The following is a 27,492-nucleotide window of genomic DNA, read 5'->3' on the forward strand; positions in this document are numbered from 1 at the left end:
ACACCTGTTAAGAAGTTTGAGCAAGACATATGGGCCCAGGTACAAAAACATAATAGCAGTAAAGCTAAAAAAGTAAAATAATATGCTAATCTTGGATGATATGAGAGAAAAGTTACGTTTTTACTGTCTGTTGGTTACTTGTGCACACAAACACAAAAGCTAGTTATAACCTGCAGTTGCAGGGGACTAGTGAAGTCCTTCTCATGTCATATTTCAGTTCTTTTTGAAACCGTTAGCTTTCGAATACAGACATTAACCTCCCAGTGGGCTACTGTCTACTTGTACTTCTTAAAGCAGATGGTTTAAGTACCACGGCAGCTATGGTGCCCTGCTCACCTTTGCCGTGCTGTATAATGAGCTGTCAGTTCACATGCTCCTTTTAGGCTGAGACGATGTCTCATTCACCTCTGTCCCCCCGGGGCCTGCTGACCGCAGTTCGCAGAGCGTGATGATTGCGCAGTACGGTACGGGTGGAACTGCACAGCGATGGTTGCTTTCACATGTAAGTTTCGTCTTTTCAGGATATGGAGGCTCAGCAGGTTAGTGAAGCAGAGTCAGCAAGAGAGCAGTTGCAAGACCTGCAAGACCAAATAGCTGGACATAAGGCATCTAAACAAGAACTAGAGGCAGAGTTGGACCGACAGAAGCAGGTGAGGACCTTAGATTGATGATTACCAGAGAAGACTCTGTCTGCTGGGTGTCACGTGGGGAGGCTTCGGGGGAAGGACGGGCCCAGAGAGTGAACGCAGACCGGATGCAGGTTCCTCCTGCCTGGTTACTGTTCCACAGTCCTCGTTTGTTTTAACGGCTGGAAAACAGAGGCACAAAATAGTTACGGGATTTGCCTAATCTCATACAACCAATCACAGAATAGAATAGAACCCAGGATGCCTGTCCCTGGGTTTTTTCTGCTAGTCTGTCTGTATTTCAGTTCATCTCCTTGTCGGAGTGTGTGTGTATAGAAGACTTAAAAACATCAGTTGATTTTCAGGTTTTATTACATTCGGACTTTCTGGGAACAACAGTAAATACTAGTTAATAGAAATAAAAATACAACATCAGCACCATATTAGACTTCTTTATCTGTTTGAGAAAAAAGTGCTTGTACAGATTATGTTTACAAATCATGGTTAAGATTATACTTCATTGTTCAATTAGCAGTTGTCTACTCCTCAAGCCGAATTCTTTTACTTTAATATACTTATGTAATAGTTTCAGTATCGATACAGTTAAACATGTTTAAGCCACATTTCCAGAATAAGATTCTATATCTAATATTAATAGCATCTATAATTTACCGAGTAACATATTGTTATATAGACACTTAATGTTATCTTATTTCATTCACACAATAAAATCACTATTCTGTTTATTTTGCTGAAGAGAAAACTATTTCAACTTTGCGTATTTTTGTCCTGTAAGGATTTTGTTTCATTAGGATTGATTATTTCTGAAACTGTTTTGATTCTCAGAAATATTAGTTAGCACTTACATCTGCTTCCTGCGTATTAAGAGAAAAACTCACTGAGTAGCAACCTGCAGGGTACATCATAGGCTCTCTTAATTTAATTGTAAGGTTGGCTGTCCTTTCAGAAATTGCATTTTAATTTATTCAAGAAGCTATTATATATTAAAAGGCAAAAACTTGATGTTCTTGATTGTTAGAGAGATAATTTTTATTATGGCAAGTGGTTTTAATCACATTCACGTCCAGTGCCCTTTTTTAAAATGAGGGAGTTAAGTGGAGACAAGTGGAGCAAATGTAGCTACAGGCTGTTTACTTAGAGATCAGATGTTCCAGATGTAAAGTACTTAATTATAGGATTAAATGTCCCGTATTGCTCTTTATCAATTTAGGTAATTTCAACCTGACTTTTTTTGCTAGCCTAGAGCTTCAGAAGTCAGGCACACCTTCTGTAAATTGTTATTTTCCTACCCTAATTACCTCCCTCATTTTCTCTTTTTCAGTTATCTCAATTTTGACGGTCTGTGAAATATGCAGGTTGGACTAGTGTCTAAAGTAGGCTCTAGCAGTTTAATTTCACGTCACATGTATGTTTTCATATAGCTACTTACTGGTCAGCACAATTAAGCATAATGCTTTTTTTAATTGATATTTAATTGACATAAAATGTGCTGTTTTAGGTGTACGTTATAGTGATTTGATACTTATATACATTACAAAATGACCCTCGTGGTAAGTCCAGTTACTATCTGTCGCCATGCAAGGGTATTAACGACATTATTGACTGTATTCCCTATGCTCCAAAATGCTTTTGAAGGTACTTAGCTAGTTAATTACTCTTTCTTTCCTGGAACGTGTTTTGTTCTTAAGCTCTGGCTCGACTCTGAATGATCATATCCATTGCGCAGACTAGCAGTACATCAGTGCAGTGGTTAGTGAGTCCGGAGGTGTTTCCCTGCCTCTCTCTCTCTCACTTGCTTTTATTACTGACCGTGCAAAAGAGGTACAAGATACTGCCTGGTTCAAATAAGCACGTGAAAAGCTGCTCAACGTCATTAATCATTAGGGAAATTCAAGTTGAAACCTCAGTGAGATAGCACTACAGGCCCGACTGGATTAGCTACATTGAAAGAGACTGGCAGCACCGTATGTTGGGAAGGATGTGGAAGAACTGGAACGCTGTCATATTGCTGTAGGAATGCAAAGTGGTACAGGTATTTTGAAAACAATTCAGAAAACAATTTGCAAGTTTTCTTCCTTTAAGTTAGATGTACACTTACCACATGATCCAGCAGCGGTTCTAGAAAAATGAAGACACATGACACATAAAGACTTGTGCCTGGACTTGCACATACACACGGACGCGTCACGCGGAGGAGCATTAACTTTCATCAGACCCTCCGAATCTGCTCGTTCACTCCTTCAGTGTGCACTCAGCGCGTGGGCCGCGTGTCTGCTGCGTGTCAGGCGCTGTTCAGGTGTCGGGGACGGGCCAGGGAGCGCTGTTCTAACTTCCGTTTTGTGCCTCGCTTTGTAGGAATTCCGTTACATGGAAGAAGATCTGTATCGAACAAAGAACACGCTGCAGAGCAGGATTAAAGATCGAGAAGAAGAAATTCAAAAACTTAGGAATCAGGTATGCATCAGCTTCTACAACTTGGGCAGAAATACTGTAGTAAAGCTGCCTTTTTCCCCTAGAGAGTACAGTAAGACCTCCTTTTTCCCTGTTTTCACCTAAGTTTTCTTGTTGCAGTAGTAAGCTGCCGTTTTCAGCCTGATACAGAACTTCCATCTAATGCCATGGGGGCCTGCACGTGCTGTTTCTGCAGCTCGCTGCTTACGGCTCCTTGCGGCCAGAGTGGCTCGAGGAGGCCAACCCTCCGTGCCTTCCGGCTTCACTGGGGGCTGTGCCGATGCCGTTCATGATTGTGCTTTCTCTTTCCTAAGGAAAGTCCAATGAGAAATCTTCCTCTTAACAATTGATGGGTCTTTCGTAAAGTCAGCAAGACTGACTTTCTTTTTAACTCTGGAAATGGAAAACATACAGAAAACAGCATGGGCCTCCCACCCAGATGGGCCGGTCTTTATCATTAACCGACAGAATCACGCGCTCATGTTCGCTGTAGTCGTAGATCGCCCCGCCTTCCCTCCTCTGCAGATGGTCACCCTAATAAATAATGCGCTCAGTGGTCATTTAAATAATGTGCCTAAAGATTGATTAGTTCTCCACTTCTTTAGTAAGCTAATGACTTAGTTTGAGCATGAAAAGTCTAATTTTGTTTTTTTAAGTTCTCAGACTTTGTAATAGTCTGTAACTTAAGGTGTCTGACTACACTGTAAGTTTCAGAGTGAGGGACGGACCTGAGTGTTCCCTTCTCCCTTGCCCACATTTGCGAAATGCTTACAGATGGTCCCATGACTTGCTAGCAGAAACTCAAAGAAAAGAAAGGAGCATAAACCACCCGTTAGTTTAATGCCGAGATAAATATTCCAGTATTGCTTGAATATTTATTAGGTACCTACTCTGTGTAAGAAATTATGCTATTTTTGTTAACCAGGGCCTTGGCCGGGGAGCCCAGGTGGTTAGAGCGTGGTCATGATACACCAAGTTTGCAGGTTTGATCCCTGGTCTGGGCACACAGAAGAAGCAACCATTGAATGCATTAATTAAGTGGAACCACAAATCGATGATTCTTTCTCTCTCCCTCTCCCCCTCCCCCTGGCCTTCCTCTCTCTCTGTAAAATCAAGCAATCAATAAATTTTAAAAATTTTAAAGATTTTATTTATTTTTTATATAAAAGGGAAGGGAGGGGGAAAGAGAGGGAGAGAAACATCAATGTGTGAGAGAAACAGAGAAATGATCAGTTGCCTCTTGCACACCCCTGACTGGGGACTGGGCCTGCAACCCAGGCATGTGCCTTGACTGGGAATCGAACCAGTGACCTTTTACTTTGCAGGACGACACTCAACCAACTGAGCCATGCTGGTCAGGGTTAGAAGAAAAATATCTTGGTTAAAAAAAATTACACTGCCAGTTTGACCCTTTTTTCATTCTTTAAATACTATTGTATGGGACTAGATAAAAACATCCCTGGCTGGTCTGGCTCAGTGGATTGAGTGCTGGCCTGCGAACTAAAAGGTCGCAGGTTCAATTCCCAATCAGGGCACATGCCTGAGTTGTGGGCCAGGTCCTCAGTTGGGGGTGTGCGAGAGGCAAAACCAATCGATGTTTCTCTCACACATTGATGTTTCCCTCCCTCTCTTTCTCCCTCCCTTTCCTTCTCTCTAAAAACGGATAAATAAAATCTTTTTTAAAAATGGAAAAAGAGGAATCTTGATCTTTATTCCTAATTAGACTTGTAAAATTAACAAAAATTAATTTGGGCTGGAGCTAGGCCTAAATTCTAAAGCTTCTAGAAGAAAAGATAGGAAGCTGCTCTGGCTGGTGTGGCTCAGTGGACTGAGTGCCAGCCTGTGAACCAACTGGCACCAGTGTGATTCCCAGTCAGGGCACAAGCCTGGGTTGCAGGCCAGGTCCCCAGTAGGGGCATGTGAGAGGCAACCACACATTGATGTTTCTCTCCCTCTCTTTTTCCCTTCCTTTCCCTCTGTCTAAAAATAAAAATAAATCTTTTTTAAAACAAGTAGGAGTCTTTTGCAATTTGGGGAAAGACAGATTTTTTTTAAGATGACATAAAAACATCAATCATAGAAAAAATGTCAAAATTGGACTTCATGATAATTAAAATTTCTGCTTATCAAAAGACCCCATTATGGAAACGAAAAGAGGTTAGCCACAGACTGGGGGCCGATATTTATAACACATATGTCTGAGAAGGGATTCGTAACCAGGAAACAACTCTTACTACCATAAAAGTTGTACAACTAATTTTTTTTAATTTATTGATTTGAAAGAGAGAAAGAAGAATTTGTAGTTCTACTTACTTATGCATTCATTGGTTGATTTTTGTATGTGCCCTGACTGGGGATCAAACCCACAAACTTGGCTTATTGGTATGATGCTCTAACCAACTGAGCTGCCCAGCCAGGGCCTCGCAACTAATTTTTTTTTAATTGGCAAAATACCTTGGATAGACACTTGACAAAAGACTATCGAGCGGCCAGAGAAGCACCTAAATGAATAGGTGCGTAAGCCATCAGTCATCAGGGAAATTCGGATTAAACCCTCCTCCGTGAGGAACACCACCGCACATCCTCCATAGTGGCTAGCGTCAGAGTCGGCAATACAAAGTGTGGTGGGGTTGGAACCCTCCTTTTTGGAACACTGTTGCTGGTTAGGGGAACACACGTCTGACTTCTGGTTCCAGATATTCGTTCAGTGCAAATGAAGCTTTATGTCCACAAGAAACTTGCACAAAGGGTGATTATAATAGCTGTGTTCACAAACAGCCAAACCCGGAGACATCTGAAATGCCTGTCAGCAAGTAGTTGGGTAAACAGATTGCAAACTACTCAGCAATAAAAAGAAACAAACTCCTGATACAACAATTTGGATAAGTCTTTTTTTAAAAAAGCCACACAAAGTGTTCATGCCGTAGGTTTGCATTTAGAAGAAATTCCAGAATAAGTAAAACAAAATTCTGGCAATAGCAATTAGAGCAGTGGTCGTCTGGGAGTGATGGAAATACTCTGTATTTTCATCTGGGTGTTGGTTACACAGTTACACATTTGTCAAAACTCACCCTGCGCTTAAGATCTGGGTATTTCACTTGTATGTAAATTTTACCTCAACCAAAAAAAATACTGCCCTGGATGGTGTGGCTCAGTTGGTTGGTACGTCTCCCTGTAACTGAAAGGTTGCTGGTTTGATTCCTGGTCAGGGTGCATGCCTGGGTTGTAGGTTTGCTCCCCAGACCAAGCACATATGGGAGGCAACTAATTAATGCTTCTGTCTAGCATCAATACTTCCCTCCATCCCTCCCTTCCTCTTTCTCTAAAGCATTGAAAAAATGTTCTCGGGTGAGGATAAAAAAATACTGAAGTATTGAGCTAGTTGATTAGGGGATAACAGTATAATCTTAAAATTGAGCATTCCTATGTAACAGTAAGTACATCTTAGGATAATTCCATTCAGTAGTTATTTGTTGTGGCGCCAGCCTTGCACGTAATTTGTGGGCACGCTGGAAGGAATTCAGAAGGAAGGAAGCTTTTAACTCCCTACTATATGGCAGATACTATGTTAAATATTTTATATGTGATTTCATTTAGCCATCACCTCCTTTGAGCAAGGAAACTGGAGCTCCGGTTTGTAGTTTGCCCCACGCTGTAGCTGGGAGATGGCAGGGCTGGGGCTGTAAACATAGGTGGATCTGGCGGCCTTGTCAAAACTGTGTTAATGCGGAGAGGGACTCGCCCTCACAGCTTACAGTCTCATTGAGTAGGCAAAATGGACTCCTTTAAATAACGTTCTCAGAGTGCCTGATGAATAACAAGACAATTACTGGGACTCTTAAGAGAGGCTGAGGGCAGCCTGGGCTAGAGTAGTTGGACAGGGCTTCAAGGAAGCCTTCAAAGGCAGGTAGAGCCCAGGTGAGAGAAGGGGACGAATTCTGCAAATGGGGAAGGAGATGTGGGCAGCAGAGCGGAAGCGGAGTGGGGGACATGGTGGCCGATTGGAGCAAATAGAAGATGGACTGAGGGAAGTCACTAAGGACCACTGTCAGCCAGACCCTGCTAGGAGAGTTCTCATTTACTTCCGCGTCCCTGGATACCACGTGCAGCAGGCACTGTTGCTCACGAGGAAACCGATTCGGAGAGGTGCAGCCGTTTGTCCAAAGTTGGAGAGCAGGGATGAGGCCTCAGGGAGGGAGGGCGTGGTCTTTGCACACTGTTGAGTTGCCCAGGGGGGAAGTTTGGACTGAGTCCCACGGACCAGTGCTTTCGGGTACTTCGGACCACAGTGTTACAGTAAGAAGTAAGGTTTATATCACGGCTCAGTACTCACACACTCTTACAACGTACAGGACTAAAACAGAAGTTTCACAAAATAATACCCTGTGCACTCTGATATGTCCCACTCTATTCTTTTATTTTTTTGAAGATTTATTTTTAGAGAGAGGGGGATACGTCAGTGTGTGGTTGCCTCTCACACACCCCCTTAATGGGGACCTGGCCCACAACCCAGGCATGTACCCTGACCGGGAATTGAACTGGCGACCCTTTGGTTCACAGGCTGTCACTCAATCCACTGAGCCACACCAGGCAGGGTCTATTCTTTTTTTTTTAGATTTTATTTAATTTTAGGGAGGGGGTAGGGAAGGAGAAAGAGAGGGAGAGAAACATCAATATGCAATTGCCTCTCACACGCCCTCTACTGGGGACCTGGCCCGCAACCCAGGCATGTGCCCTAGACTGGGTATCGAACCATCAACCCTTTGGTCCACAGGCCCACCCTTAATCCACTGAGCTACACCAGCCAGGGCTCTATTCTATTTAAATTGCAGATTGTGAATCACCAATTTGATATTGTGATTCACTAATTTAGTTTGAAACTCACTTCCATAGACAATTAAAGAATCATTCTAGAGTCCTGAGAAATCAGTGAGTGCCGGTTTACCTGTGGAGATACAGCGGTGCGGTCTCTGTGTTGTATGACCTTGGCTTTACGTAATAATTTTGTGAACATGTTGCCTTTCAGCTTACCAATAAGACCTTAAGCAACAGCAGTCAGTCTGAGTTGGAAAGCCGACTCCACCAGCTGACAGAGACACTCATCCAGAAGCAGACCATGCTGGAGAGTCTGAGCACGGAGAAGAACTCGCTGGTCTTCCAGCTGGAGCGCCTGGAGCAGCAGATGAAGTCCGCCACCGGCAGCGGCAGTAACGGGCCTTCCATTAATATGTCCGGAGTGGACGCCGGTGAAGGTAAAACGGAAGGAACCTCAAACGGATGTTTCGTTGCCTTAACTTCTTTTCTTAAGTATATATTATTGATTATGCCATTACAGTTGTCCTGATTTTCCCTCTTTGTCCCCCTCCACCCAGTACTTCCTACTCCCTCAGGCACTCCCCACACCATTGTTCATGTCATGGGTCACGTGTATAAGTTCTTTGGCTGCTCCACTTCCTGTACTGCACTGTACGTCCCCATGACTACTCTGTAACTGCCCATTTGTACTTCTTAATCCCCTCCCCTCTTCACCCCCTCTCCCTCTCCCCTCCTCCCATGGGGCAACCATCTGGTAACTAACTGCTTTTCTCTCGCTGCTTTTAAGATTCTCTCTTTATATTTAACCTTTGGCATTTTAGTTATGATGTGTCTTGGAGTGGGCCTCTTTGCATCCATCTTGTTTGGGACTCTGTGCTTCCTGGACTTGTATGTCTATTTTCTTCACCAAATTAAGGAAGTTTTCTTTCACTGTTTTTTTCAGGTAGATTTCCAGTTTCTTGCTCTTTCTCTTCCCCTTCCACCAGCCCCGTGATGTGAATGTTGGAATGCTTGAAGCTGTCCCAGAGGCTGCTCACACTGTCCTTGTTTTTTGGATTCTTCTTTCTTCTTATTGTTCTGTGTGGTTGTTTTTTGCTTCCTTGTGTTTCAAATCATCGGTTTAATTCTCGGCTTCATCCACTTTACTGTTGTTTCCCTGTAAGTCATTATTTTAATTAGAGTATCCTTTGTTTCTGACTGGGTCTCTTTTATGCCACTGAGGTCCTCACTGAGTTCCTTGAGCATCCTCATAACCAGTGTTTTGAATTCTGCATCTGATGGATTGCTTTTCGCCATTTCATTTAGCTGTTTTTCTGGGGTTTTGATCTGTTCTTTCTTTAGGGCCATGTTTCTTTGTCTCCTCATTTTGTCAGCTTTCCTGTGTTTGTTTCTGTGTATTAGGTAAAGTTGATTGGACTCTGTGTCTTGGTAATGTGGCCTAATGTAGTAGGTGTCCTGTAGGGGCAGTAGCACAGCCTCTCCATCACCTAAGTTTGGTACTCGAGGTACGCCCTTCATGAGTTCTGAGTACATCCTCTTCTTGTAGTTAGTTGAGCCTTGGTTGCTTCGGCAGGTCAATGGCAGGTATTTACCCAGGCCAGTCAGCAACAAAGACTGGCTGTGGCCACTGACCACCAACCTCTGCCCTCCGTGGAGGATCAGCTGTGCAGGGGCAGGGTGGTGGTGCTCTGAAATGGTCTATAGCTGTCCACTGGGTGTGTTGGCCTTGGAGTTTCCTAGGTGATGCAGTCCAAGGTCAGCCCCCACCTGTATTTTGCCCAGGCACCCTGCCTGAGCTATAAAGCAATCTGAGATGGCTGCTACTTGTGCTGGGCTTGGAGATTCCCAGGCGAAGCCAAGCTGTGAATCTAATCTGGCTGCCTGAAGATTAGGGCTCACTGAAGCCAGCTGTTGCTTCTTTAGTAGGATTTAGGAGCCAAGATCAGCCAGTCTTATGGAAAAGCAGCTTGTGTAGACCTCTGAGTTGGGCGGGGCAGAGTCTCTGGGCATCTCCAAGGCAGGTCAGTGTTAGCCAGGTTGTTGGAGTCTCAGATACGGCACCAGTTTACCAGCTCTGTGGAGTGGAGTGTTTAGCAAAGGGACAGTGGCCTCTGCTCACCTTGATGCCAGACACTTCAATCTCTCCCCGTGCACCGCTGATGCCCTTCAAGCTGCCACCCCAGTGCTGGAGCTCAGAGGGAGTGAGTCCGTGTGTGGGTTCTTCAAGGAGAGCTGCTTGGGGCTCCAGCAGTTTCTTCCACTGACTCAATCCCTGCTGGTTTTTGCAGCCAGAAGTTGTGGGGACTTACCTTCCTGGCACTGGGACCCTGGGCTGGGACTCCTTGCCCCCAAGATATTTCTCCCAAACTTAATCCACATGGGTGTTGGACCAGCCCATTCTGCGTCTGCGCCCCTCCTACCAGTCTGGATGCATGTGGTTTCTTTAATTCCATAGTTGTCAGACTCCCATTCAGCTTGATTTCTGATGGTTCCGAGTGATTGTGGTTCTGTATTTTAGTTGTGATTTTCATGTGGTTGTTTAAAGAGGCGAGCCGTGTCTGCCTATGCCGTCATCTTCGCCTTAATTTCTTATCTTGCTAATCCAACACGGTGTTGAGAAGTGAGAGAAAGACCATTTGTATTGGAAAGAAGTTCCATCCAAAGAAGCATCCACTGCCCTCCAGATTCGAGGGCCGGGCCGTGTGCTCGCTGACACGGTCGCTAGTGAACTGGGCAGTGGAAGGACTGCCGCCCGTCGCTGGTGCGGGACGGGGAGCAGCGCGGCCGGGGCCCAGCAGGCCCCTGCTGTACGCGGGGCACGCGGGGAGCTGTTGCCGACGAGGCAGGTGGTTCGGGGGAGGGGACTCTCGGGGGCCTCACAGCAAAATTGGCTCGAAGAATCTTCCAGTCCATTATGAACATTAAAACTAACATAGTCACATAAGTATATCCATGCTCTATAATTTTAATAAAGAAATCTGTATTTCCAAGATACATATTCAAAAAGAATGTTAACTTTTTTAATATACACTTCAACAGATTTAATCTTAGAAAATCCTTTGAGTTTTTCCTATGTATGTTTATAGTATCCATTTTATTGATTTTTAACTCTTCATATAAATACATTTTCATATTTTATACAGTAATTTATATATTGCTTCATAGGAATCTATTGTGGAAATTCCATAATTTGTGTAATGAATTCCATATAGTTGGGAATTTAGATTGTTGCCAATTTTGTCAGTAATATAAGCAATTCTGAGGAAAATATTTTCTGTACGTCTTTTATTTTATTAGGATAAATGATTAGTTGTGGAATTGCTGGGTCAGTAGGTATACGCCTGAAGACTTTTGATTTTTGTTGCCCGAATCAGCAAATAATTACTAAGTGCCTAGTTAGTACGAAGTACTGTTCTGGGCATTAAAGATGACAGTGGCCAACAAAAGAGGCAGAGCCTGCGCCCTGTGGCTCTGACACCCTGTGGCTCTGACACCCTGCAGTCGCTGCTGGCGAGGAGTGCAGGTGGAGGAGACAGGCAGCGAAGGAAGTGCACGAGGAGGGGGTGTGTGCGGAGGAGGGGGTGTGTGCAAGGAGGAGGGGGTGTGTGCAGAGGAGGGGGTGTGTGCAGAGGAGGGGGGGTGTGTACGGAGGAGGGGGTGTGTGTGCAGAGGAGGGGGTGTGTGTGTGCGGAGGAGGGGGTGTGTGTGCAGAGGACGGAGGCGCCGGGTGCCAAGGGTGGAGATGCGGCTGCAATTTGGGGTGTCAGGGAAGACCTCGTTGTAAAGATAGCACCTTGCTAAGTCCCATGGGAGGTGAGATGGTGGGCAGTGAGGAGAGCTGCGGGAGGAGTGTTCGGGTAGAGAAAAGAGCGGGTGCAAAGGCCCTGGGGCGGCGGGGCTGCTGGCATGCTGCAGGAGCGGCGGGGAGGCCGGGCAGCTGGGGCAGTGGTGTGAGGTGACCTGAGGGGCTTGGGGGAGGCCGGGAGGCCTGCGCAGGACGTTTCTCCTGAATAAAGGGGGAAGCTGGTGGGGGGCCTTGAGACAGTGGCTGACGTGACCTGCATTTTAACCAGATACTCTGGCTGCGGTGTCTGGAACAGCCTGCAGACAGCTAAGAGTGGCGGCAGGGGACCAGGGAGGAGCTGTTGTGTTACTGCAAGTGAGAGATGCCGGTGCTCCGGCCAGAGCGGGGGTGGCGGGGGTTTACTTTAAAGGCGAGCTGACCCACTTGCTGGCAGAAGGAGTCTTGGCAGAGAGAAAGGAGTCGAGGTTTTTGGCCTGAGCAGAAGGAAGGATGGAGTGGTCGTGTTCTGAGATGGGCCAAGCTGCGGGTGAGTGTGTCAGCAGCAGGGGCAGGAAGTCAGTCCCGCGGCCCTGGCGCCCTGGCGTGCCGAGTCAGAGATGCCGTCAGACACCGCAGGGAGGTGGGACGGGCCATGGGACAGGCCGTTGGACGGGCCGTTGGACGGGGCCAGAGACGCCAGCCTTGTAGACAGGGTGTCAGCCGCCCTCCTGCTGGGGCGGGAGTTCAGTGCCCATTAATACCCAGTGCTGGCGACCTTTGGTGTTTACAAACTTTAATTGTTGCTAATTTCGTAGAGAAATAATTTTCCTAGCTTTTACTTTGGGGAATATGGAAGTTTAAACCTTTTATAATCAAATTTATCTGTTTCTTTCTGATTTTATCTTTGGCTGCAATATTTAGAAAGTTGGCCTTGAGAATGTCTTTCACCTGGAATCGGTATATTGAACTGTGATTTTGTTAGAAAGTTCATTTCGGTGTCTGTACATCAGTTCACTATTTCCTTGTTTCACAGGCACGCGTCTGCGAAACGTCCCTGTTCTTTTCAACGACACAGAGACCAGCCTGGCTGGGATGTACGGGCGAGTCCGCAAAGCCGCCAGTTCCATCGACCAGTTCAGGTACGCCGCGGCGGCGACAGTGAGCAGGGGCCCTCGGCGCCCTCATAACTCTTCCCGGGGGCGTCGGCTGTGTGAGTCCGTCCGGCGGAGCTCGTGTTTAAAGTGACATTCACCTTTTCCTTTCCTTTCCTTTCAGTGTCATGAAACACTTTATTGAAGATGATTAACGCTGACCATTTCTCTTCTTTCTGTAATAAACTCTATTTAGAAACTCATTACATTTCACTGAGAAAGTCTCTATCATGCACATGCATCCATTTGAATTGAATGTTTTATTTCATTAGTCATATGATTAGAATCAAAGATGTTACTAATGAATAGTACTCATTGTAATATGTTTTGTGTATTAGATAAATGATATATAATTTTTGTCACATATATTTATAAGTAAACTTTTATACTAGCAGACATCCATCTTGTATAGAAAATGTTTTAAAAGTTCGATCAGGAGCAGAGAGCAGACCCCAGAGAGCCTGAGCAGCCCTCTGCTGCTGCCGGCCCCGTCACCCACGCAGCCCCCGGGAGCAGCCGCCGAGCCGGCCCCAGTCGGCCCCAGTCACCGTCACCGCAGTTGTGAGCAGCGAGGCCGGGACCCAGCGGCCTCCCCCCTGGGTGCTGCTGACAGCGAGCCAGGCACACAGGCAGGGGTGCAGGGAGTGGTGGCCTGGGCGGCCTCATATTGGTGGCACCTGCCTGCGGGGACAAGAAGGTCATCGCAAGGAAGGTTTTGGGAACGGTATAGTGATTCGATGTAAGAAACAGAAGTGGTCTCATCAACAGGGATGACACCAAGGAAGACGTATGTGTCCGCCAGGCTGCCGTAAAGAAGAACAGCAGCCCCGGGGAGTACCCCGCAGTGTAGGGATGGAGAGACCGGAGTCCGACGTGGTTGAAGGAGACAGGTGCGGCAGCAGCCAGCACCACGGGCCCTGGGGGGATTGCAGGGCAGGGCGGTAAAGACGCAGCAGACTGTAAGCACTATACCGTAGGCATTATGGACGCTCTGCACGCCGCAGGCGTCCTCCACGCAATTACCAGCAGAATTACCAGGACAGTGAGACTGGGGGAAAGAGCGAGGGATCGGCGAGTGCTCCCGGAGGCCCAGTGGGCGTCTGCCGCAGAGTTCCCTGCAGGGAGAGCAGTTGGAGGGTGTGACGACCGGGGTGCGGGAGGACAAGGCTGACCAGAGAGTGTGTATCGGGGCCACACACTGCGGCTCCGCAGGGGCCCTCCTCGCCGGAGACGGCCCACAGAGGACGGCCGCGAAGGAGATGAGGAAGCTCGAGATGAGACCCACGGTCAGCAGCCGCCTCGACACCGGTACCACCACAACGTCAGTTACCAACACAGACGCCCAGAAAACCCTAAACCACAAAGAGGCCAAGAGACAAAAGCAGCCGATCCACCAGCTGAGGATTCGTCTGCTCCCGGGGCTGAGCAGGGCAGGGCTGAGTGATGCCGGCTTAGGATCTCTACCGTCACCCGGTTCAGTGGTCCAGCAAGGGGAACCGGACATGAAACTCCTGCAGCGAGAAGTGGATGGGAGCCTGGGGCTGCAGAGCTTCAGTGCTCCCCTGCGCCCGCAGGCAGATGCCTAGACCTGTCTGTCTGCAGCACCTGTGCAGCGCGGGGTTTCATTGCGTTCACCTACAGACCTCTTTGTGGTGGTGGCAGGCGTGTGGGGTTTTTGTTCTGTTTTTTTTTTAAAAAGAAGCCCAATACGTCTTTAAAGGTTTTTAAATTGTTTTAAATTGTTTCTTTCATGTCTGGTCAAATTGAGATTTTTAAGAACCTCGTTTTTTAATTTGTAATAAAAGTTTATAACTTGATTTTTTTTTTGTTAAAGTCAGCAAACAGCAAGCACCTGCTAATGAAAGTGTGAAGGAAGGAAGGGAGGGAGGAACTGTTTCTGGTCTCTCTCAGCCACATCGCCATGGCTGCCCTCGGCAGCATCATGCCCGCTGGCAAGGGCTGGCGCTGTGCTGAGCACTCGCCTGGCTCCGCCAGATGGCCAGAGGGACGTGGAGATGGACCAGGGCCTGACCCAGAGTCTGGTAGCTGCAGGGCTGGGTGTGGCAGGTTCTGCACGTGCAGAATACACACGTGCTGTGTATTTCAGACCTGGAAACCTCTACGAGGGCTGTCCAACCTTCTGGCGTCTCTGGACCCCCTGAAAGAAGAGGTGTCTCGGGCCACACATTAAATACACAAACACTAATGAAAACTGATGAGCAAAAAAAAAACATAGGTTTTAAGTAACTTTACAATTTCGTGTCGGGCTGCGTGAGGCCTGCGGGCTGCGGGTTGGGCAGCCCTGCCTAGACCACGTAACCACAGAAGAAGGTTTGGGCGCCTAGCCCCTCCTCCTGCTGTGGAGGAGGATTTGAGCAACAAATGAGCAGGGAAGAAGCTCGTCTTACTTGGGGTGTAGGCCATCTGCCGGCAAGGCCAAGATGAGAACGACTCACAGGAAAATCACGATTTTGAATCACCCAGTTAAAGCTGGATCTCCGTACGTAGCAACCAAAATAAATGAAGCAAGAGACGTGCTAGAAGAAACCGCCAGACACGGGTGGATGCCCGAGGACCGCGCTGAAGGGAAGAGGAGGGAGGGGGCTTAGAAAACAGAGTCCTGCCTCACATCTAACCCAAACCCCCACCGTCATGGTTTTTGTGCGCGTGCTAACTGTAAATAGTGTTTACTCCACTGCGAAGTGGAGTGACAATAATGGATTAGGAAGCTGTCTTTATTATCTTTTAAAGGAAAAGAGGTTTTAAGTTTATATGTAGCCTGGGTAAAGTTCGTGTCTAGATATCCTACTAAACTCTTTTGTCTTTTAGTGTTGATGATTAAACACAGTTTCAATGAAGTATGGCATAAAAGAGCAATCTGTTCTTAACCTTTCTGTGGCAGAACAGAGCTACGGTGTTAGAAATATGGAGGATGATTTACTAAGTACGATGCCGTGGACCTAGGATGCCGTCGTTACTATCTCCAAATCAATATGCACATCTGTCTTACCTGTTCATTTATTCAACTTACACAACAATTTTTAGAGAACCTGTATGCCAGGCACTGTGCTCATGGCAGCGGAAGAAGCAGAAAGACAGAAGAAAGGCGTATTTGCTTGTACCTGTGTCCATCTTGGTGGGGGGGGGAGTGTGGGAGAGGCCTGAGCCACCAGGTCCTCACGTCATGTGTTGCTCCTCGCACCTCACTTAGGTTTGTTTAGTGTACACTGAAGTGCTTGCTCAAGTTTCTGCAGCTCTGTGCCTTTTAGAACCAGGGGTCCATGCAAAAGCTTTCAGATGAGCAGTTGGCAGGTTAATTCCAACCAGGCTTTTTCCTGTTTGTGTTTTCACGCTTGCCTTACGCTTTATAACTTCAGTTCCTGGAGGAAAAATGGTGATTTAGAGGGGGAGGGACCAGCTTGTCTAACAGCCAAACCCAAGTAACGGTAAAGTGTTTGTCTACACCGCCGTGTTTCTGTGTGAGTATTCGGGTGATTATTTAACAGTCTGCTGCAACGGAATCTTTCCTGCGGTGGCCGCAGAGCTAGTATCAATGAGTGAAATGTTAGGAAGCATTATTATGTATCAGCACAGCCAGACCTGTTACCAGTCTGACTCTCTTCTCTTCTCCCCCCCCCCCCCCACAGCATCCGTCTGGGGATTTTCCTCCGAAGATACCCCATAGCACGAGTCTTTGTCATCATATACATGGTGAGTGAGCTCGTTTAAAGAAACAACACTGCGTTTGAGTTTTCACTAGTTTTTTTAGCTACTGGTCTTTTTGACTAAGAGTATGGCAATCAGTTTTGGCAATTAAGTTTTTTTTTTCTTAAAATATGCAAGTGAAGTTGACCATTTGTTATGTTTAAAATATAAATTGCTGAGAGACTTTCCCTACAACAAAGTTAACCTCAGTGCAGTCTAAGTTACCTCCCTTCCTAAGCCCCCTTATGATAAAAATACAATACAAAACAACTAGCTCCATTTTTATCTTGATGTGAAGTTGCTTTCATGTGTTTTGCTTTATTTTCTAAGAAGATCTTAAGCTGGATTTATTCTTGTTCGGATTTCTCCGCTCTAATGAGGTGGTTACCATCGCTGGGCATGCCCCTGCATGTGTCCTGTGAGCCTAAAAACTCACGCACTGTTCTGAGGGGGTGCTTGAAAGGGGTTGAGTGGAATTAAGGCAGGCATTTTTTTCTCCAAGAGAAATGAAAGCATTCTTAGAAAGCAATTTCTCTGTGATCCACTGGAGGGTAGAGTTACTCCTTTAAATAAGACGTTTTGAAGGAGTGGGGGGCTGGAGAGAACGGAAGGAAAAAGATCGCACGGCCTCAGAAAGGGTTCCGAATGCGCCCACGTCCGGGCTGACCTCCCGGGTGTGGGACGCCGAGACGGACAGCGGGCACTGTCCGCAGCACGAGATGGGGCGTTGCTCGCTGCTCAGGGGAAGGCACTGGGGGGCGGGGCCTCCAGACACTGCCGCACCCCCACCAGGGGACCAGTGGGACTGTGTCCCTGGGGGTCCCGCGCTGGGCTCCAGGTCACCTCCGAAACCAGACACCTTATTCCTGCCAAGCCTGTCATCCCCTCTTCTCCAGAGGATGGCCAGACCCCCTCCAGACGCCAACCGTAACTGTCCTTACGAGCGAGTTGAGGACCGTCCTCCCCCTGGCTGAGCAATGTGTAGGCACTGTGCCCGCTACCCGCCGTCCACTGTACGTTGTTTCTTCAGTCACCGTCCCCGAGCCCCCAGGGTGTAGCAGACACAGTGCCAGCTGCGGGAGTACCAGGCAAGCAGGATGCGGTTCCCGCCCCCGCGCACCCCTCGGGGGGCCTGTGGCGAGGACCGAGCTACCCACTAACCCACAGCTTGTTCCTTCCTGCTTCAGGCTCTGCTTCACCTCTGGGTCATGATCGTTCTGCTGACGTACACACCGGAGATGCACCACGACCAGCCACACGGCAAATGAGCCGAGTCCCGTCGTCGCAGTGACGGGTCGCTGTTTTCCGAACATGGGTCCGCACAAAGGTCAATTGCTCAAGTCCCTGAGGAGGGCGCGCAAGATTGTTTCATCACTACAAGCTTTTAACTTTTTAAGTTATTACACAAGGACTCTGCTACTTAAATCTGCCTCTAATTTCCTTCCAATGGTAAGAGTTTCTAAGAGAGACAGTGTGACGAGGTCAGCGCCGCTGTTCAAGGCCGGTGGCTCCATGCGTGCGTGCGTGTGTGTGTGTGTGTGTGTGTGCGCGCACACGCACCTGAGCATGCACGCACATGGAGACACGCGGTCGCTCGCCTCTGTGCAGACCGGCCTGTATGTTAGGTGACACTCGTTATGGGTGAAAATCAGGGAAATTAATTGTATTTAGTAATATAAATAAAATGTTTGCTTTTTGATAATTCGGTCTGCTTTTGTACTTTCCTATGTTTAACTTTGCAAATAGATTTACGTTTTTACCTGTTAAAGGCCTGATTGGTATAACCCTTTTTATGAACATAAATAAAGTGTACTGTGCATTTTTCTTTTTTAAAATGTTTTTTCAGTCCCATTCAATAAGACCCTTCCAGTTATCTGGCCAGACAAGAGCCCGGCAGCGGCAGCTGACGTCACTGGCAGCCGGTTCTCGGCGGGCCGCCCGGCCCCGCCCACCGCGCCGCCTCCCTCCTTCCGGGTCTCTGCCACTCACCCGGTCACTGTCCTCCTCTGCCTTCTCCCCGCCCTCCAGCCTGGGCCTGCAGTCCGCAGCGCAGACTCCCCGAGCCCGTGCCCGTCACATTTGGGCGCCGAATCTGCGCCGGCAGCCTTCGCTTGCTTGAAACCCTCCAGTGCGGAGTCACCCTTTGCTGAGAGACATCCTGTTCGCGTTAAGTCCGATGCGACGTGTGTTTGGGCTTTCCTTTTTCCTACACGTCTGAGTTCCTGCCCTGTGCCCTGGGTTCTGGGGTCTCTCTTCACATGTAATCAACATACAGGGTGGGAGAGCAGGGGTACAGCTGCCCGTCAGGAACGTGACACAGCAATTGAGAACTGCTACAGGAATGCACTCCGTGTTTTGCGCACTCACAAACAACTGGAAACCCACGTTCGCCCCACCCTGCGTGTAGGGCTCGGGCTGCGCCAGGGCAGAGCCCTCCGTGCGTGCGGGGAGTGTCTCTGGAGCGGCCCGGCCCCGGCGTCCGTTCCCAGGGACACCTCCGCTCTGACGTCTGTTGACCTGTGACTTGAATTGTAAGGCACTCAGAAGTTTGGGTGCACTAGTAGACAGATGTCCACGTTCCTTATTTTTCATAAGAAAGTTGAGTTTTAAAGTTCATCCTAGGTGTGTCTGAGCTTTTTTCAACTTCGCGTGAATGGAAAAGGCAGAGAGCACTGCATCATCTAAAGTGGGTCCGCGGTGTTGCAGACGGGTGCGGAGACGTTACATGTGAGTCTGTGGGGTCTATACTGCAGTTCTCCCTTGGGTGTGCCGGCCTCTCGGGGCCTGAGCTGCAGGTCGGGTCCGACCTCAGACAGAGTCAAGAGTGCGGTCTTGTTAATATCTTTCAAAGGTTTTTTCCCCCCTCTCTTCTCATTTGGAAACATCTCTGGAAAATGATTAGAACCAGGTTACGGACTTAAAACGGAAAACAACACGTGCTCTGTCATCGTGTGTCCCAGACTTCCTGTCTCTGCAGGCCCTGGCTTTTGTCAGGACGGCGCTAAATCTTCTGTTCAGTTTGTGCACATTCTTGGCTTTGGAAACAGTTTGACAAAGCGTTTCCCAGGTTATTTTTCAGCCATCACTGACATCTGTGATTTTCAGCTTCAGTATCCTGGACGCCCCTGACACACTCTGCGGGGGACGTTTAAGGCGCGCCCACCCACGGGAGCCATCTGAATGAAGCCTTCGTGAGCTAACTAAAAGGACTGCGTGAGAGCCGAATCCTTTCTCTTCTGAATCAGTGTATTCCCTTAAAGACAGTTTACGTGTGCGCGCACACACACACATATTATCAGAGCTCTTGTACCGTTCTGTGTGTGTCCGCTTAAACATCAGACGATCACGCTAGCTGCCACGCTGTGTCCCCGCATGTGTGCTTACTCTCAGCCGGTCTGCGGGAGACCCCTGAGCGCCAGCCCTAGCCCCCCGTGCGGCCCCGTGTTCCCTCCAACTAGACAGAAGAAACTCCCACAAACCAAGAGAAACCGGCCGAACTGCAGGCACACGGGCGCCCCAGCGGGAGAAGGGGGTTCACGGGACGGCGACAGCAGGGGGTGAACAACTTCAGTGCCCCTCACAGAAGTGAGGGTGAACAGCACGTCTGGTCCCGAAGAGGCGAATACGTTCACAGACCGAGGGACAGCGATCCGCTCTAACAGCCCGGAGGCGCAGGCCTCTCTGGCAGCGAACACTCTGGCATCGCGGGCCGTGCTGGGACAACGCAGCTGGCAGAGACGCTGCCACCCGGCGTCTTAAAGCAGCCTGGGGCGGGTCGGAGGGGCCTGGCTGCAGCTCTGCCCAAGCCATCTGGACGGAAAAGCACCCCTGGCTCCAGCGGAGGGGGAGGGGGAGGAGGGTCCCGATCTTGGGGAGGACGGTGATGAGGCTTCCAGGAATGAAGCAAACTGAAGTCAAACAGAGTCCACTTCTGAAGAAGAGGAGCTTGAGGACATCACTGGGAGCCGCTGTTCTATATCAGGACCGCTTTTTCTAAAGATCTTATTTATTTTTTAGAGAGGGAAGGGAGGGAGAAAGAGAAACATCAATGTGCGGTTGCTGGGGGTCATGGCCTGCAACCCAGGCATGTGCCCTGACTGGGAATCGAACTTTGGTTCGCAGCCCGCGCTCAATCCACTGAGCTACGCCAGCCAGGGGCAGGACCACTCTTTCGAATCCTGGGCGCGGATCTGATCACATCCAGCTCTCCAACGTTTCCAAGGCCTCACCCCATGGACGCGGCAGCTCTTCCCAGTTCCTGCTTCTACACACCCCGTTCTGTGCCGCTGATTCGGCTGAAGAAGCCTGGGAATAAAGTTTGAAACCATTTCACGATGGCAGCTGTAGCCCAGAAACCTCGAAGGCAGAGCTGGGGCTTGGCCAGCGTGTGGAGCGAGGCGCAGCCTGTCCGTGCTGCGGATGACGGGGAGAAGGAGCCCCGGCCGGGAGTTAAGAAGGCTTCTGTCCAGCTCGCCCTGCAGGGCCAGAAACTGCCCGGGTGTGCCTCGTGGGCTGCGACCGCCCACTGCAGGAGGCCGGCTGTCTTGGGAAGGCCCAGTGTGGGCATCTTGGTCGGGAGGGAATAGAAGGAAGGAACCGGCAGAGCCAGAGGATCGTCAGGGACGGATGGCCTGAGCATTTGAGGCTGCAGTTGGTCAAAAGGAAGAAATGGCAGAGAAAAGTCTGAGTGGTTATTCTGAGCACGTGGAGACCGGTATTCCCGTGAACTTTCCCGAGCGAGAGTGTGGCTGAAATGATTCGGGACTTCCACGGACAGACTCCAACACCTCGGAGTAAGGGAGACTTTCTTTTGTAGGAACGCTGGAGGGTCGAGTGTGCTGCACACAGAGGCCTTACAGAAGATGTCTCAAAAAAAAGTGGCAAAACAACTTCAAGTCGTAACAAGACTACGGAGTGGTCCAGATGACGCGGCCCTGGGCGCCAGCCGCTCCCCAGGCCGGGGGAGAGCGTGGTGAACGGCCAGTCCCTGCCCCCGAGGACCTTGAGTTCGGTTTGGGGAGGCAAACCAGAGACGTGGCCCTTAGCGCCGGGTGCAATGGCTGGAATCAGATGAGACGCGGGTGTGGAGAGACGGGGGGGGGGGGAGGAGGGCAGGGAAGCCCTGTCTGCAGGGGCGACGACTGTGCAGGACCTGCATGCAGGGACGAGCCCTGCAAGACACGGGCTGGGCTTTCTAGGCCGTAGGTGAAACGAGTGCGGAGCCTCTGAAGGGGGCGCATGCTTGGCGGGCTCAGGGAACAGCACAGCAAGCAGGCCAGCATGGCTGGAACAGAGAGGGCGGGGACCTGGCGGCCAGTGTGAAGGGCTTGAATCTGAAATCCCCCTTTGTTTCTCCTCAGTCACGCTCTCTGCCCCGAATGACCCACTACCTTCTTTAAATAAATAGGGAAAACCTGCGTTTCAGAATAAATGCAGAGGCTGTGGCTGTTCCGCCTGCAAGTGCTACATCGTGTAGAATACATCATGATGAGGCGAGGCTAGGTCGAACCCGAGAAGGTAATTTGCCTGTGTAATCACGAAGAATACCAAGTCAATGAATGAATTCGTGCGCTCCCCCATAACCTCTTGGTCCCCACGTTCGCAGGTAACTCCTTGTCTTTGTTCAAGTCTCGGACACATGGAAAGTGAAACCCAAGGGTAGAGCCCTTTGTGTCCGCAGGCAGACGCCCCCACCTTTGACCAACCCGCCTCAGCCCTGCCCGGCGCTCCGCCCCTCCTGCTGTCAGAGCTCGTCCACTCCAGTGTCTCTGGACGTTTCTGAGGTCCAGAGGACAAGGGTGGTACTTTTTAATCCACTGTTACAACCTCAGGGCCCAGACCAGCGCCTGGCACACGACGGCCTTTGGGCGACACTCGTCAGACTTTGTGGACTGAGTCGGACAAAGCACTAAGTCCGACTCACTCGGCCCCTCTGGAGCGCTTCCGGCCCCCACTCAGCGTGGAGCGCGTCTGGGCCTAAAACCAGAGCCGAGAAGAGACACTGGAACTGGCCAAGGACATGGGCCATCAGGAGCCTGAGCCTGGCAGCTTGCAGGGATCTCCCCAGAGAGGAAAAAAAAAATCCACAGAATATAAAATAAAAAAAGCGGAAGGTGGCCGATGTTGCTGGCCCCCGATGTTCACAGTGCGACCTTGAGCCACCAGGGGAAGTTCAGTCTTGCTTAACGGCTGCTCCCAACGGTCAGGCGGCGAGGCTGCCTTGCGGTGGGAGGGCTCCTGAGAGCAAGAGACTTGGATTCCATCTCGGGACGTTCTGCAAAGCAGCGCCCAGGTCCGATTAGTTTCCGTTTGCCCCTTCAGGCTCCTCACCTTGCGGTGCTGGTGAAGCTGTGTGTGTGCATCCAGTAGTGAGGTTCCTGCGTGTACACTCATCGGCGACTAGCGGCTAGCTTTTGCTCACGATCGCGTGGTTTAAGTCGACTGAACGGAGGAGTTGACTAAAACCTTCAATGTGACCGTGGCTACAGCATGCTGTCTCCCTGGCCCGTCACCAGCCATGGGTGGACACTGGATCTTAGGGAGGGACGGATACCGTACTGTTTCACGGGTAAAGTCCAGACGTCCGTGCAGTACCTAACAGTAAATCTGCGGCATGAGGGTTTTATGGGGGCGGGGGGCGGGGTACTGATGATGGGGAAAAAAGGCGAGAAACTCTGGGCTTGAATGACAAGGCCGAGACCTGGTTCCTGCCCCGGTGGAGCCTCTGTCCGGACAAAGGAGGTGGGATATGGCCACGCGGGATCCGACCCTCACGACCCCAAGAGCTTCAAGCGGCCCCCCCACCTTATCTCCACCCCAGGCCCCTGTACTCCTATACTGTGCTGGGCTCCCCCTTTCCAGTTATCCCCTGCCCCTTCCAGCGGGAGGGCTTTACATCCTGGCCCGCTGATGTCAGCCTTGCAAAGACCACAAATGGGGAGTCTCTCCCCCGTGACGAGCTCCCATAGCTCAGGGCGGTCCCTAATCATGACTCTTATGCCGAATCGAACAGCCTCTTCCCTTTCCATCACTTCAGCCGGACTCTAAGCTAGGTGTAGCCATCTCATCGCTGGGTATCTTCAAGCCTAGAAGCGTGCAAGGCACGTATTAGGTGCTCAAGGCAAATCTCTGGAATCCACAATGTCAAAACTAGGCCCAACGCACAACAGCGATGTGTGACGACACAGAGACTCACACTTGGGCTGCTGCCGCCTGTCTGGCTTCCTCAACCGGCTGTGCCGGGCGAGCCGCTGAACACCTTCGACCTCTTCAAGAGGGGAGAAGCTGGAACGGATCAGAGTTTACCCACAGATTAAAAAAAAAAAAGGAGGAGGAGGAGAAAGAAGAAGAAGGAGAAGGAGGAGAAGCAGCAGCAGCAGCAGTAGCAGCATTTTCTGAGCTGGGCATGTATGCAAATGCTAGTTTGTATCGGGTGGCATGTTTGCTGTAAAGCTGGGTGGACTGAGGAAGCAGAAACCAGCCCCAAGGACAGCCCGCCATGTCCCCAGCAGAACGTAAGCAATGATCAGTGCAAGGCGTCACCGAGGCTGCTCTCGCAAGCACAAAAATGACGAAACACCCCCTGTCCCGACAAGCATCGCTTCCTTCTGGGCGATGGCTGCTGCTGCACCAATAGCAACTCAAGGCCCTTTTCTCCTGCACAAATCACTGAGGGACTCGGTCCCCACATGGTCCCTACGTCTCAACAGCGTCCAACCCAGAACTGGCCCCCCAGTTCTTAATGCCCGTCCCGATCACCCAGCACAACACAGACCCTAGAAGAAGCCCCTGAACCTCCCCCACGGAGGCACCCAGGAGGACACCTTCTCCTTGGCTGCACCCAAGCTTGAAAACCCTAATCTGGGCCAGGGGTGGGGGGGGCCCTGAGTTCTGTTTGCTTGTGTTGACGACAGATGTGGTCTGGTCAGTTGGTTTGACAGGAGCCCCTCGTACTCGGTTCCATAGTTTCACAGACAAGCAAACAAGTTTGGCGACCCATCGAGTCCTCCAACGAGCTGTAAAAATGAGGCCAAACATGTCTTCTGTGTGTTTCCTTGTGGCCATGGCCTTGAACTGCACGGTCGCTGGACAGGTCAGCTCAGCAGGTCTGTCTGGCACCGACTCTTCTGTTCCCGTCTCGGCTGCAGCCCCCCAGGAGCTTCCAGTCGCTGGACAAAACCTGCCACGTTTGTTGCAAATAACGACGTTTCGTCCCGGAGCCAAGCCGGGTCGGTTCTGACGAGCGCTAATTGTTTTCTATCCGCGTGAGAGGAAGCAGGTGTGCGTCCTGCTGCCCTCCGACCGACTTCTTCCAGCTCCCGGAGCGGACGCTCCGCCGGCTACACAGGCAGCGGCATGCTGGTCTGCAGACAGTGTAGCGGAGGAGGGCTTGCTTTATTTTAGCCATAAAATAAAGACCTAAAAATGTTTAAATCACTTGTGGGGTTTTTTAGTATGAGAGGGAAAAAAGTATCCTCCTTGATAGACCGACAGTCAAACACTGCACGGGTGTCTCTCTCCTTGCTTCGCGGCTCTCCTGGGTCAGCGTGACTCACAGGCAGCTTCCCTCCAAACCCAGGCGACCACGGTGCTTCAGCTCACATCCGATCAGCGTGGCGGCCTCGGGGGTGGGGTGGGGTGGGGGGAGAGCACTTCCGGCCACTCTGGGAAACTGTATGGAGGTTTCTCAAAGAAATTAAGCCTGGAGCTTCCATAGGACCCAGCAATCAATCCCTCTTCTGGCTGTCTACCCGAAACATTGGAAACACTTGTTCGTAAAGATATGTGTGCCCCTGCGTTCATTGCAGCATTATTCGTGCTAAGCAGCTAAGACACGGAGATAACCAAAGCGTCCCTCCATAGAGGACCAGAGGAAGAAGCTGCGGTACACGTCCACAGTGGAACGCTACTCAGACAGGAGACGAGAGGAAATACTGCCGCTGGTGACAACGCGGAGGGCTCTTCCGAGTACCACGCTAAGTGAAAAAAGTCAGGCAGAAAAGGACAAGAACCGTATGATTTCACCCATATGTGCGACGTGAAACAAAAAGCAACAAGCAAAACAGACAAACTCACAGATGCAGACCACAGCACGGTGGCTACCGGAGCTGGGAAGCGGGCACGGAGAGGTGGAGGAGGGAGAAGGGAGTCAGATACCCGTGGTGACGGAAGGGGGCTAGACTTCGGGCGGGGATACATAGATGCTGGTTCGTAGAGCTGTGCACTTCACACTCACATAATGCCATTAACCAATGTCACGCCAATAGTTCAATTTAAAAACGGAATTATAGCCCTGGCTGGTGTGGCTCAGTGGACTGAGCGCCAACCTGCAAACCAAAGGGTCTCTGGTTCGATTCCCAGTCAGGGCACAGGCCTGGATTGTGGGCGGGGTCCCCAGTAGGGGGCGCATGAGAGGCAACCACACATTGATGTTTCTCTCCCTCTCTTTCTCCCCCCTTTCTCCTCTGTCTAAAATTAAATAAATGAACTTTAAAAATAAAAATAAAAACAGAATTATAAAAAAAAAGAGAGGAGTACTGTCTTTTCTCCATGGGTCCAGCAAAAGCCCTGAGCCTGATGTCACTCTGGCTCCGGTTGGACTACCGGAAGACATACGGCCACCAGTCCCTGGGGACAGATGGCTGGGGCTCGTGTGCTCACGTCCAGACCTCACGAACCAAAAGAGGGGGAGGTGAGGGGGAGGAAGAAAGTAAGGGAGCCGCTAGTCGAAAAGGCGGGATGGACGCTGACGATGGAAACCACAGCCACCCACTCCGCTCACGTGTGCTCGTGTATTCTAAGGGTGCATGGCTGTAGACCCCACCTTGATGGCCTGGCAGTATCCAACAACATTGTAACGAATGCCTCCCCTGTAATTTTGCCAATCAATGTTTATGAAAACAAACATGAAAATTGTAGGCTCACAAAGAAGCTGAAAAGACAGCACATGTATCCCTAGGCCCTTCTCCTAGATGCCCTCGTTGGTGATGCTTCGCCCCAGCTGTCCTCTCTCTTCTTCTGAATGACCCCAAGGAAGTCGCAGACCTCAGGACACTGCCTCCCCGGATACTGCAGCTGCGAATGCAGGGAGAAAGGCAGCCTCCTATTAACACCTGCCCCACGAACACGTCCAATAAATTTAACATTGTGCAAGAATGTTACCTAAGATCCAGTCAGAGTGACATTTTTCTGACAGCTGAAAAAAATGTTCTTTGTGAGCTGCTTTAAAGTTTTTTCTGACCCCGCGTCCCATCTGAGACCCAGTCGAAGGTTGCGCTGGGCTATCCTGTCTCCACGGTCCCTTCGATCGGCAACAGCCCTCCCCGCCCTTTCGATCCTTCACGCATTGACATCTTTAAGAGTATAGACCAGTTATCTCGTAGAAGGACCCTCCTGCCCCACCCAGTGTGTATTTGCCTGATTCCCAGTGATTAGGTTCAGGGTTAGTATTTGGGGGAAGCATACTATGTACGTGATGGTGGGTCGACACATCACATGTCTGTGATGCTGTTGGATCACTTATCTAAAATGGTTCCTGACAGATCTCTCCATCATAAAGGTACATTTTCTCTCCTTTTCTGTTAATAAATGTTAGTGGGGTGATACCTTGAGACCATGCAAACATCCCGTTTCCCAATAAAATTTCAGTGGTTTTCAGAATGCACTGGTGATCCTTGCCTGGATTACTAAGCGTTGGTAGTTACAACATGGTGATTTTCTAATTCTGTCATCACTTTCTCGACCCTTGTTAGCTGGCCTTTTTCTTTCCCTCCACTCTTTAAAAACAAAATGCCATCACTGTGTAGTTATGAATTCTCTTTCGTAAAACTCAAGATGTTAAAACCCACCATCGCCATTATTCTTGTCGATACTTGCATCGCCCCAGTTTGGCCAGCAGGAGACCCTCGCAGCCAGCCCCTCTGTGCTTTTCGCCCGTCCC

At 49.7% G+C, this 27,492-nt stretch overlaps 1 protein-coding gene across 2 annotated transcripts in view; it reads left to right on the forward strand.

Annotated features, from left to right (window-relative positions):
* GOLGA5 (golgin A5) overlaps window positions 1–18,255 on the forward strand; it is a 37,944-nt gene extending 19,689 nt beyond the window's left edge. The window contains exons 8-13 of one of the 2 annotated variants that reach the window (XM_045823524.1): window positions 522–650; window positions 3,003–3,101; window positions 8,125–8,350; window positions 12,731–12,836; window positions 16,496–16,559; window positions 17,741–18,255. In XM_045823524.1, coding sequence (XP_045679480.1) covers window positions 522–650; window positions 3,003–3,101; window positions 8,125–8,350; window positions 12,731–12,836; window positions 16,496–16,559; window positions 17,741–17,821 — 705 coding nt within the window. In that variant the 3' untranslated portion in view covers window positions 17,822–18,255. Of the gene's footprint in view, window positions 1–521; window positions 651–3,002; window positions 3,102–8,124; window positions 8,351–12,730; window positions 12,837–16,495; window positions 16,560–17,449; window positions 17,666–17,740 lie in introns of those variants that run through there. The other variant, XM_045823525.1, reaches the window with a different exon arrangement.
* The last annotated feature ends 9,237 nt before the right edge of the window (window positions 18,256–27,492 follow it).

This window comes from Phyllostomus hastatus, unplaced genomic scaffold (genome assembly GCF_019186645.2).
Source record: "Phyllostomus hastatus isolate PE091 unplaced genomic scaffold, TTU_PhHast_1.1 phas_scaffold_501, whole genome shotgun sequence".
Taxonomy (NCBI): Eukaryota; Metazoa; Chordata; class Mammalia; order Chiroptera; family Phyllostomidae; genus Phyllostomus; species Phyllostomus hastatus.